The 12,278-nt window shown below is 31.5% G+C and overlaps 2 protein-coding genes across 2 annotated transcripts; one reads left to right on the forward strand and one right to left on the reverse strand.

The window, feature by feature from the left end:
- Positions 1–667: 667 nt before the first annotated feature.
- On the reverse strand, positions 668–10,197 carry RabX1 (RAS oncogene family member RabX1). Its single transcript, XM_070643773.1, has 4 exons — positions 9,887–10,197; positions 2,991–3,144; positions 2,391–2,652; positions 668–1,989 (listed from the first exon to the last, which is right to left on the reverse strand). Exons 1-4 carry the CDS (start codon positions 9,927–9,929, stop codon positions 1,708–1,710), a joined length of 741 nt encoding a protein of 246 aa, XP_070499874.1. The 5' UTR covers positions 9,930–10,197; the 3' UTR covers positions 668–1,707.
- A 136-nt stretch (positions 10,198–10,333) lies between these two features.
- Positions 10,334–12,182, forward strand: CSN3 (COP9 signalosome subunit 3). The gene is made up of 5 exons (XM_070643734.1): positions 10,334–10,482; positions 10,542–10,696; positions 10,756–10,843; positions 10,897–11,633; positions 11,729–12,182. The coding sequence occupies exons 1-5, from the start codon at positions 10,428–10,430 to the stop codon at positions 11,981–11,983; spliced, it is 1,290 nt and encodes a 429-aa protein (XP_070499835.1). The 5' UTR covers positions 10,334–10,427; the 3' UTR covers positions 11,984–12,182.
- The last annotated feature ends 96 nt before the right edge of the window (positions 12,183–12,278 follow it).

A 12,278-nucleotide genomic window follows, 5' to 3' on the forward strand; every position in this document is an offset into this window, starting at 1 on the left:
ATCAATTTTTGGGATCGGGATCGTGATCGAAGTTTTCACGATTTCAATGGAAATCAAAATCCCAATAACGAGAAAGCATGTTCACTCCCCTTCCCGAACGTAGTGAACAGCCCTTAAACTAAACTTTGATATTTTACTCAAACCAAAGCAAATGCAAATCACTCGATGAAAGCTTATGTCAGAATATCATATTTCAGGCATAAAGAAGAAACTTAAGCTGTTTGCTCATTGTTTTTTTATTTTCATATGATGCCGGTTAGATACTAAGACGTAGGCAAATACATGAAATAAACAATTCTAAGAATGTTCCACGTGCAAAACAATCAGCATGCTACACATTATGCCTATAGGTTAGAATCAGAAACTAACAGTTGCCTTGAACTTGAACGTAGAAAATAAGAGAAGTTACATTAGGCGAGATGAGATAACTTTTGCTCAATATTTACTATTTATGTGTTATTAACATTAATAATTTATGTCCTAAAATAATGCAAATCGGATTACGGACGAAAATCACTCGATTGGAGCGACAAGGACGTATAACGTTTTATGTTAAAGTAAGCAGATGTAATGAATTTATCAAAAGTTTCATGATATTTTAAAATTTATTTAAGTTTTATTTCGAAATTTCTAAACCAGCTCATTATTAAAATTTTTATTCAAGTCATTATGGTCGAGGTTGATGCACCTTTACAAAAAAATGTACTTTATTTGATATACATATTACGAGTACAATGCATAAAATTTTTTTGATAATTTTCATAAGCATTTTCATTCATTATTATTTCTATGGTAAGATTGCATGTTGAAATATGTCGTTTTTCATAACAATTTTCTAGACTTTTTAGTTCCATTGAAAAAGAAGCGTTAATAACAATACAAAAATTACATGTTATTATTTTCATGTCCGTGGATTCTCTCAAAAACTAATCACAATTTTGATACAAGTACCCAATTTAGAGCAATAAATAATAATCTCGAATGTCAACGACATTTCAAATTATCAGCATTAATATTAAGAGCGTTGATGAACACTACCAAAAATTAAATTATTATGTCTATTTATTCATTATCAGGAGGTACATGTGCTAAAATATGTATTCTGTGTTTATCTTTCTCACTCGTTTGTGATTAGCACAAAATTAGATGATAAAATTAAATTGACACACTCATTAATTATTGAGCAAATAATTACTTATTAAATGGTTGTCAAATTAGCAAATCTACAGCCATAAATTCTATATTCTTTAGTCACAATAAGAACAGCATTCTGTTGTCTAAAGCATGAAAAGAAAATGGTAATCAAATAAATCAAAACACAAAGAAAAAAAATTATTGATTTTAGTCAAATAAAATACTAATTTGGTAAATTGTCTTAGGAAAGTATAAATATTAAAAATGATCTACAATGAATTAAATGAATTATAATACTCTTTTTCACAAAAAAATCATAATAATAATCATAATAGGAACCGAAAAAAAGGTCAAAGTAATTCTGCTCTGCATATTAGAAAAATACATAAATGGTAAAAATGGTGAAAAAAAATTATAATAAATTCATCGTCCTTTTAGTCTATACTGTAGATAAGCTTCGTCATTTTTCTTTTGTGTTCATTCTTCTTAGTGTTTCCATATATAAAACAATTTTTCAATGGTCTCAGTTCGAATGATGAGAGCATATGAAGCGTAAGATTAATGAATGAAGAATTAACAACACCATCCACTTTTCTGAGGATATCCATGTGCTACCGCATCACGCTCCCATGGTCCAACCTCTATCCGTCCTACGTCGTTCGCTTCCACAGATTGTGATATATCAATTGCCATATGAACACCATCATAATATTGTATGCCACTCAAATTTGACATTGAAGAATGTGTTGAGAGGAGGGAGTCTTTGGATTCATATCGTTTCATTGATGAACAGTTTGATTCAGATGATAAATTTATTAGACCCAGTCCAATAGACATGAATACTTGCTCGATACCCTAATTATGATATAATCGGATTATAAGGGATTAGACGTTTACTTCAACAGCCATTCTTATCGATCACATTCTTCACATTTCGTGAGTCTTGGAATCAAGATAAGACTTTAAAGGAAGGCACGTGTCGTGATTACAGTTCTGATTGAATTAAAGCGAAAAAAATTTCTTGATGGAAAATTCCATAGAATTTTTTTTTTTTGTTGAGCATATACAACAGGTTGAGGAAATGACAACCCCTTAAATTACTCAAGCATTCTTCGAGTAAATTCAATGAGACATGGAATTTTTTGTGAAAGTCATCATTAATTCTGAAGCCGTTCAATTCTAGACGTCTTTTGTTAATGACTGTCAAAAATTCACGGCCAATACTTAAAAATCAAAATTAAAGACACGAACATTACCTGATTCTGAACTACTGATGTTTCGAGAAATTGTGCTCCTATTGATTGGGCATAAACAAGCGCTTCCTCACGACTCACTTTTCTTTCTTCTTCGAGATCAATTTTGTTACCAACTAATAATAAAAACATCGGTTCCTGAACATTTTTCCGTAGTTCTAATATCCAAGATTTTACTTCGGCAAAAGTTGTGTAATTTGTAACGTCAAAGACTAGAAGGGCAGCATTAGCATTTCTATAATACATTGGTGCCATTGCCTTAAATCTACATTTACATTTCATGGGAGGAATAAAAAAGATATAAAGTTAAGGATATCATTTCCTACTTTTTTTTGTAGGGTGAACAATTTTGAATTTGGCTTCATGCTTTACTTGGCTTGTATTGACGGACTGATTTTGTCCAAAAGATGCCAAAAAGTCACGGAGTGCACATTGGTCTAATTTCTGAAACCAGATCCTTTTTGGAAATAGGTGTACCACTCATATTCAGAGATCACCAAAAGGACCATACAATTTGAAATTTTGTCAAATTATCCCCAATCTACATGCATGTACAAGTTGCCAAATTCAACATCTTTCTCCCTAATCCTTTATTCTACATACCGTTCCTGACCCGCCGTATCCCACAGCTGCATCTTCACTTTTACATTATTCAAATTAATTTTACATGTAAAAAATGATGCTCCAATTGTCGGTCCAATTTCCTTACTGTATATGTCTGATATATATTTTGCAACAAGACTTGTCTTTCCAACCCCTACAGAGAATAAGATGGGATGCATTTAAATAAATTATATTATGTACATTGTATATTTATTGTTTATTGCCTTCAATCTCACATTCAAATTAAATTAAATTCACTACATAGCATAGTAAAATGAAGTAACATGAGACTACATCTGAAATAATCGGGCATATTTGCAATTTGAATAAATTTTTTTTTGACTTTCACAATCTTTTTTATGTTAAGTAATATAATTTGATACAGTTCGTATGTTGGAAGGTTGTGCTTTCTGTTGATCATGGATGTATTGTTTTGAACATTGGAATAATTTAATGAATGCCACAAGTTGAAAGTTTGGCAAAAATTCAACTGATGTGCTGATGATGATTATAAGTTTGAAGAAAATCGGATGAGGTAGTAATGCACCAGAGCATTTCCAAAATGCAAGGTACAACGAAAATGCAGAATTGGATTTATCGTGCATTTTGCACTTTTTGGGCAAATGTTTCCCATATACAACTCCCAAGTGTCTATAATATATGCAAGCACATCCGTTGAATTTTTGCCAAACTCCTAACATTTGGACCCAATTTGAAATTACAGAACAAATGTTTAAATATTATAGTAATCAACAGTCATTGCAAATTTAGATGAATTCTCTCACGCAAACAAAAGCATCGTACTTTGATCGTTTAAAAGGCAAGCCTTAGATGATTTTGAATCTATACCAACTGAATTTACTTTTCATTGATATTCCTGATACTTTTTAGAGCGAATACAAATATTTATAGAGTAAATAGAAATTGTTGAATATTCGAACTCACACAAGTTGCCAGCAGGCTCTTCTGTCAAGTTACACGAACAGTACGTGTGCTTACAAATACTCAGTATTATTTACATTAATTTTTGAGGGAAATATTTTCAAAAAATACATAAAACTAAAAAAACAATGGAGTCGTTATCTTTTTGTAGCAGTCAAATTTAGATTTAAAGCTTCAGGATGTTGACCAATCAATCAAATTTTTACCGTTTTCCTTTTGATTTTTGAATTATTAAACAAAAACTAAAATCAAGCTAATTTTTTACGTCTTTTAATGTAATTTATTATAATTTAATGATATATTCAACAATCCTAAGGATATTCATTACTTCTACTCAGTGATTTCTTTCTTTTTCTACATAATTGAATAGTAAACGCTTCTTAAAAGTCAACACACGCTGATTTTAAATATGAGCCGTAAGATACCACGAGTTTTTGATTTATATTCTAGGAAAATAACACCATTGCAAGTTGCTTCAAATAATATTCACAAATAATGTCTATAAAACCACGATTCTTAGGCCAACAGACTAGAGTGGGTAAATTTTGATTATTAAAACCATTTTTTAATGAAAATTCTAATTTGAAATTTGATTGGCATCCCCGACTTGGCAGAAGTTACCGAAAGATAGAGCTGCCTACAGAAGTTCTCTAATCGCGGCAATGGGCCTTCGTGCGTCCCAGCCAAGGAAGTAAGTTAGTAAGTAAAGCTTAATTCGGTTAATTTAAATCTTAGAATCTTCAAAGAGGATGATCAGAAGGATTCACAACCTTGTCCGTGACACAAAGAATTAGAAGGTTCATTACATGTCATGCATGAACACCAGAGCTCGAAGTTCACTAAAATGGAAAAGTCGTCTTGAGTCGACTCGGTTCGACTCTATAGACCATCAGAGCTCAAATGAACACAAACCTTACTTTAAAAATCTCACTCAAAATTTCTCATTAATTAAAGTGTTCCGTCTGCAAAATTTATCATCGTTGTTTACAGATTCAACCTACAAACTTCCATCATAAAAACATTTAAGTATCTTTCGTTCTTGGAAATTTAATTAAGGTGCATCAAGACTGTCGGTGCTGGAAATACTTTTTCAAAGTATTTATCGATCAATGTCATAGAAAAAAATGCACAATATTTTGAAACTTTCGTACTTGCTATTGTTCAACAAACAATATGAAAATAAAGTGAATAAGATGAAGACATTAAAATTTTCTCTCTAGTACTTGGCATCGAAATGTATTCATAATATCGAGAAAATCGTTCCAAAAAGTAAACATATTCATCGGAAGTAACAATATCAATAAATTCCCAAAGTGTCAAAAGAAAATGAATCCAAAGAATGAACAAATGAATGGTAATAAAACAGAGGCAGATGAAAAATATCTCTTGGGATATAAAAATATATACATTATGACTATATATCGAAATGAAAAAAAAAAGTTCCTTATCGATCAAGCAATAAAAATCTCTTTTTTTCATTCTCGTCAACGCTGAATAAATTTTAAACAAGATTTTACAGTTGAGTTATAGTGGAAGAAGGAGACAATAAAAGATGACATGGGTTGTGGCACAAAATAAATAAAAATTCATCTCACGATTCATTTTTATCGCGCTCACTTGAAGCAATCATACAATTTTTGATATATGTACAGTTTTCGCACTTTTTGGAAGGAAATAAAAGAGCTAGTAAGAAAGTCAGCATTGAGGGGGTACAAATGAGCATTTTTTGATTGAAGAATATGTTTTCACCTACCTATTTTCAAGCTTGGTGATGTTAAATTAAAAAAATGTATATATATAATGCGAGAAGAGAAGAGCCCAACCTGAGATCTACAGTTTACAGTGAGATCCAAACCACTTGCAAGTTCTGCTTATTGCAAGGTCTGCTTATTTCCCTGCAATGTACCTAGTTACAATTCGTGTACGCCGCATTATGCTAGGAACATCATACAGATACAAGTATAACCTTTAGGACACACCTAGTAATAGAGACGTATTATGTGTTCAAACTTTAAAACTCACAAAAAACACAAGCTTAGCTTCGTAACTAGAACGGTGAAATGGGAGCTTTGAAGATTTGAAAATTAGACTTGACTGAGTCGACTTCGAGCTCTGGATTAAATATGACAATGGTATAGCCAAAGCATTCGCAGTTGTACCAAATTTTCGTCAGCCTCTCTTAACAGTCATAACTAGAAAATGAAAACACAAACTCCAAAGACCAATTGTGTGATTCCTAAATATGAAAGCTATCTATATGTCAATCATCGAGTATCTAAAACCTTCAATATGAAGTGGATCTGATATCAAATAGAATAGCAGACAATGTGGCTACAAAAGCACTTCACAACTTGGAAAATGCATCAAAAATCAGTGTCAATATGTTTGGCTTACGAAGTCATCGATACAATCACTTTAATCTCCTTCAGTGAAGATATGACGAGGTATTTGTTTTCACCTTATCAATCAAACATTGCGACATTTCTTGCTCTTTTTCATCTACCCACATGTAGGCGCACACACATGCCAAAAATAATTCATTCTTTTTAGGGGATATCCAATATACACTAAATAATTTTACCATCAAAGCTTTTTTTTATGTCGTTAAACTTTTATCATTAAAAATATGAATAATTTTAATTATATCATCAGTAGGCAGGAGGCAGCATCATTTATTATTCTTAGCTCAATTATCATTTTTTTGCTTAATTACCATAAATTTTGAATCACGAGAAAATTACATTAAACTACCCCATTTTTAGCTATTAATGCAAAAATAGCATTTTTCATTTCACCCCCAAATGGCTTCATTTTTATGATAAAGAATTGTCAGAAACTTTTTGGTACGTAACCCCTATAACGATTGCTGAGCGTCAAATGTTTGAAATCATTCGGTATAATTTTATTTGGAAAGACAATTGCATTGAACGGTGAACGGATTTATGTCAAAGAGAACTGCTGTCTCAGTTTTTTTTTTACCCTTTTCCGCTACTCAATTACGTTCATTCGCATAAAATATCATGTTCAATGCACGTGCAAGCGAAAAGTTGAAGTGCAAAAGCTTTGAAAATTCCCACAAGTAATCATATAAATTGCTGGATATTTCATATTAGATTATTGGAAATTCGATCTAATCAGCTAGAAAATTTCATGCATCCTAACATCATTCAGTAAATCACAACAGGTGTGTATTCAGGGGGAAGGTGATTTTTAGAGAACATTAGGTTTTGGGAAGAAACTGTCGATAAAGATAGTATCACACTTGGTATTGGTAATTGAAAAGCGGTAGTCAGCGATTAAGCCAGCTTCATTCGCCAACTGAGAGACGCCATGGATCACACTTGATCTGTACGGCCAGCGAAGTAAGTAAGAAGGGTTTTTGTGCACAGAACATCCCAAAACCCACCAAATTTGTTGCGATTCTTACAAAAACCCTTAACAAATATTGTGACTGCGCCTCTGAACGCCTTAACTACATCGTGAACCGAGAAACAGCTCAAGAATAATGCTCGAAACTTTTTTCAGTTCTACCAATTAATTCCGAAAGTCCAATTCCTTAAAGCATATTAAATTTCCACCATACCATCGTGAAAATTTATGCTACCGACTATAAAACAGTTGAAATGTTGAACTGAATGTTGGCACACACTTCTTGGCATGTTTTTTGGTATGTTCATTTAATTATGTTGAGTCAAAGAGCACACACTGGTCAATGTACTTAATTCTCAATTATTTATAGAAGCTGTGGAATGTTCACATTAATTTTTAAAAGTATGTAGTTCAACCTAGTTGTGCAAGCTTTTGTTCAATGTTTATTGCTGTCCAGAACAGCATTTTTTGTTCGCATATCATGTGTTAAGCTTGTTTAACCGACGACACATTAGTTATGTGCCGTGGACGAGGTTGGAGGAATTCTTAAAATTGAACATATCCTTGCTGTGCTGAGATTCAAAATTCGTTTGATTATTTGCATACAAGCTCTATATACAGCAAGCAATAACTTTAATATAATAGCTTGTCAAAGTCCAAAATTAATAGCATTTTGTTGAACTTGTCATCAATTAAAACAATTAAACTTTAATCCATAACAAATCAGTCGTAGAAATCAGATCACCTTCCACAAACAAGCATGCGTGTCAATATTTGTTTCATTGAATGAAAAAATAATCCCCATACATCAAGACATTCCAAAACTATATTCAGTCACGATTTGTCACTATTTATTAACGTTATAAAGATTGATGCACGCATTGGGCTTATTAAGAGGCAATTCTCGTGTGGTTTTTAGTCTTCAACATAAAACATAAATATTGAAACGGGGACTTGTCTATTCCTTGTGATAAATGTCTAAACATTGAAGCTTTACGCAAGATAGGAAAAAAAAACTTTTGCTTCATTACATTAATTGCATTGTCATTCTCCGTCTATTCAGTCGACAGGATTTTTTAATTAATAAAATGGTATACTTCCTACTTTATACCAAAATGCCCCAAATATTTGAGCATAGAATAAATAGAACTGTAAAAGCCAAACATGAAAGTTTTTCCTATCTAAGCAGCACAAGAGAAAATTTAAATTAGTTTATTGCTTGTTTTATTTTTTTGTTGATGATGGTGAAATATTCTTTTTTATGAGATGTCATAAAGCTCTCATTCCTGCCTTTGTTCACTTTGTCTTTTTTCTTTTTTATTAGAGTCTATCGAATATTGCCTAATGGGAGCATTAAGATTCTTTACTCCTCTTTGAGTGAAGTGTGATGAAGCACTGACCTTAGCTTAACGTGACTGAAGAAAACTGAGTATTTTGTAGATTTATGAATGACGAACAGCTGTTTAAGCTTTAATGAGTAGCTTTTTTGATAAGACGAATCAAGGTGAACAGGTTTTGATGAACTGGACATGTTACTACCGAATACAGACACCTGTAGAGGTTGCTTGAAATGAGGTCATTTAATCAGATTTTGTAGGTGACGATTAAAAAGGAAGGTCATGGATTACAGTTTATCTGTACGATCAGCGAAGAAAAATAAGCTCGAGTGGACAAAAATACCTATGGAGTGTCTAGTTTTAGAGATTTCTGGCCTCTCAGGAATTATAACAAAACTAAATGTTTTTTGAGCATTTGAATATTACACAATTTTGAACTTCCCAAGACACAATTTTTGAATTCCTCAAGACACAATTTTTAAACTTCCCAAGACACAATTTTCACATTTAAATTTGAAAAAAAAATTGTTGAAAATTTGAATTTAATCTTTTGCATGAAAAACGGAATCAGCACAAAGATATAAAATGCATTACTCATAAATTCATATCACAAATGATAATTCTACTTGTTTCTATTTAAACTTGAGCTGAGTCAACAAGATTCTGAAAACTTTTTCTTTAAAATTATAAAAGTACACAAGAAATAGAAACTTTAAGTCTTCAAAGTGAAAGTCACAATTAAATATTAACAAGAGAAACAGTATCAAAACATATCGAGATGCATGAAAGATTTAAATATGTTTTTATATTAAATAAATTTGATAGCGAGAGTTTTTTGTTAGATTTTTAAGCATGAACGAGTTTGTAACATTGAAGGTAAATATTTTCGCAAGTAGGTAATTATGAAGAAAACTTTCCCCAAAAACTGGAGGAAATGATGAAAACAAAAAAGAGAGAAGTCGATAAAAAGAAGAAAACAAAGTAAAAACGGTATCAATTAGATTATAAGCTGAGTTTTTACGATTGTACGTCGACCTTCACATAAAATACGCAAAAAGTAAACAAAGTGACTATCACTAGTTTGTTATATAAGTCGAAGATCTGCATTTCATTAAAGATTCCACCCATGACGTAATTCTTGCTCTTGAAATTTCAAAGTCTCAACAAATACAGCTGATCAAAACAAAGCAAAATCCTCAAATTTCTTTATGCTCGATGTATTCACTGGATTTTTATGTTATACTATACCTTGCGAGCCAAGGACAACAATTTTTGCTTCAATTGCTTTCATTTTATTAATGCCAGCATATATCACTAAATCGAAACACTAGTATTTGCTATTAATTGCGTTATTTTTCTCACGAAATTCTCAAAAATTCTTTCTTAGTGAATAGCATTAAATATCAGTCTATTTTTTCATTTAATCACAAGATTTTTAAATCCTCGATGGTATTTAACATCACAAACAATCGCTTATCACTTTAATTGACATTATATATGGTTAAAACTGGTAATTATAAGTTAAATTTCATTTAATTTTATTACACTCATCACAAAGTATTGAAAATAACGTACGTCAAAGTTTACTCACAATAGCTACGTAAACATTTGAATTTTTCACGACCGTTAATTATTGTAAATCTCTACAAAATTACCGGTTACTATGTTTTTGAATGTATATTTTTGGAGAAATTTTTAGCAAATCCATTCTCTACAATAACAATATTTCACAAAAAAGAAAAATTAGTAAGAAAGTACAGCGGAATTAGGTATTTATATATGATAAATAATGGCATCGGCACTAGAACATTATGTTAACAATGTCCGTACTATGACATCAGCCGGTAAGTTGAATTAAATCCTTAAAATTGCATAAATCGTAATTTTTCCTTTCATCAAATAGGAAATTTTCGCGAATTGGTGGATTATCTTAATGATTCAATCGAGTTACTTCAGAGGAACCAAAATTTGTTAGATAATGTGTTGGAAACGTTAGACTTACAGCATCATTCATTAGGAGTGATGTATATTGTTGCAGCAAAGATTACTGAAATTCAAGTAAGGAACAATTTTCCGGAATTTATAGACATATTGATGATTTGTTTACAATCTTACAGAATGAAGATCCAGAGCCTGTTTTATCCTTAGTTAAGCGATTTGTGACAATATGTAATGGCGAGCAAGTTCGTAATGCTCCACAAACATGTAAGTAAAATTAATAATGCATTAATTGATTACTTATGTCCAATTTCTCGTAGATTTTGATCTATTTCATGCTTACACAAATCTGCTTGTCAAGAGGAAATTAAATACGACACAAGGAATCCCAGTTTTAACAGTAGCTATTGAGAAGATTCAACTGATTGAGTCACAATTGACTCCAATTCATGCTGATTTATGTCAATTATGCTTATGTTCCAAAGTTTTCAAACCAGCACTTTACTTCTTGGATGTTGATGTAACAACTATCGCATCAGCCGAAGATCATCAAGATTCTACAACAAAATACTTCCTTTTGTATTATTATTATGGTGGAATGATATATGCAGCAGTTAAAAACTACGATCGTGCATTGTATTTCTTTGAAGTAGCAATTTCAACTCCTGCAACTGCCATGTCTCACATCATGTTAGAAGCTTACAAAAAGTATGTCCTCATCTCATTGATTTTGCGTGGAAAGCAAATAACAATTCCAAAATATTCACCACAAGTGATTGGTCGCTTTATTAAGCCATTGTCTCAGCATTATCATGAATTATCGAATGTTTACATTAATAGTGGATCGCCAGAAGCTGTTCGTGCTGTTATAACTAAATATCAAGATACATTCGTACGTGATAACAATTTGGGATTAGTCAAACAAGTTCTGTCAACACTTTATAAGAAGAAAATCCAACGATTGACAAAGACTTTCCTTACTTTGTCGCTTTCAGATGTCGCAAGTCGTGCATCATTATCAAGTCCTGCTGAAGCTGAAAAATACATTTTGAATATGGTAAGGAATTGAAAACCTTTCAAATGTTTTGAAATAATTTGTAATGTTTTAAAATTTAAAATCAACAAATCCGTTAAAAATAATTTGAATTTTAGATCAAATCAGGAGAGATTTTTGCAGCAATTAATCAAAAGGACGGCATGGTTGTGTTCCACGATGATCCAGAGAAATACAATACACCACATATGTACTTGAACATACAGGAAGACATGAATAAGATTATAGAATTAAATAAGAAGATTACACAAATGGAAGAGGAAATAATGCTGACACCGATGTTTGTAAAGAAGTCAACAATTCCTGAGAGTGCTGTTGATGACAAAGGATATCCAAGTGAAGCATGTGAGTGAATTCTCTTGAAAATGCTTGCTTTTTTGCTCTAAATATCTTCTGCAAAGCAAATCAATAGTAGATGCTTAACTACTGTAAAAGAAATATTAAATTAAACACAAAAAAGAAATCAAATTACCCGATTATGTTCTTTATGCTGTAATACAAATTTTAATTTTTCAAATAAAAGCGCTGGCTTTAAGATCTTTTTTTAGTTTACATCTCAATGTTTTTTTTATCCTTTATTAAATCATGGTTAATGATTTTTTTCACTTTTTTTTTCTTTCACGTTATATAGTATATACATCAAAATTT

This window comes from Chironomus tepperi, unplaced genomic scaffold (genome assembly GCF_022539635.2).
Source record: "Chironomus tepperi strain 1889 unplaced genomic scaffold, CSIRO-AGI_Ctep_v1 contig_16, whole genome shotgun sequence".
Taxonomy (NCBI): Eukaryota; Metazoa; Arthropoda; class Insecta; order Diptera; family Chironomidae; genus Chironomus; species Chironomus tepperi.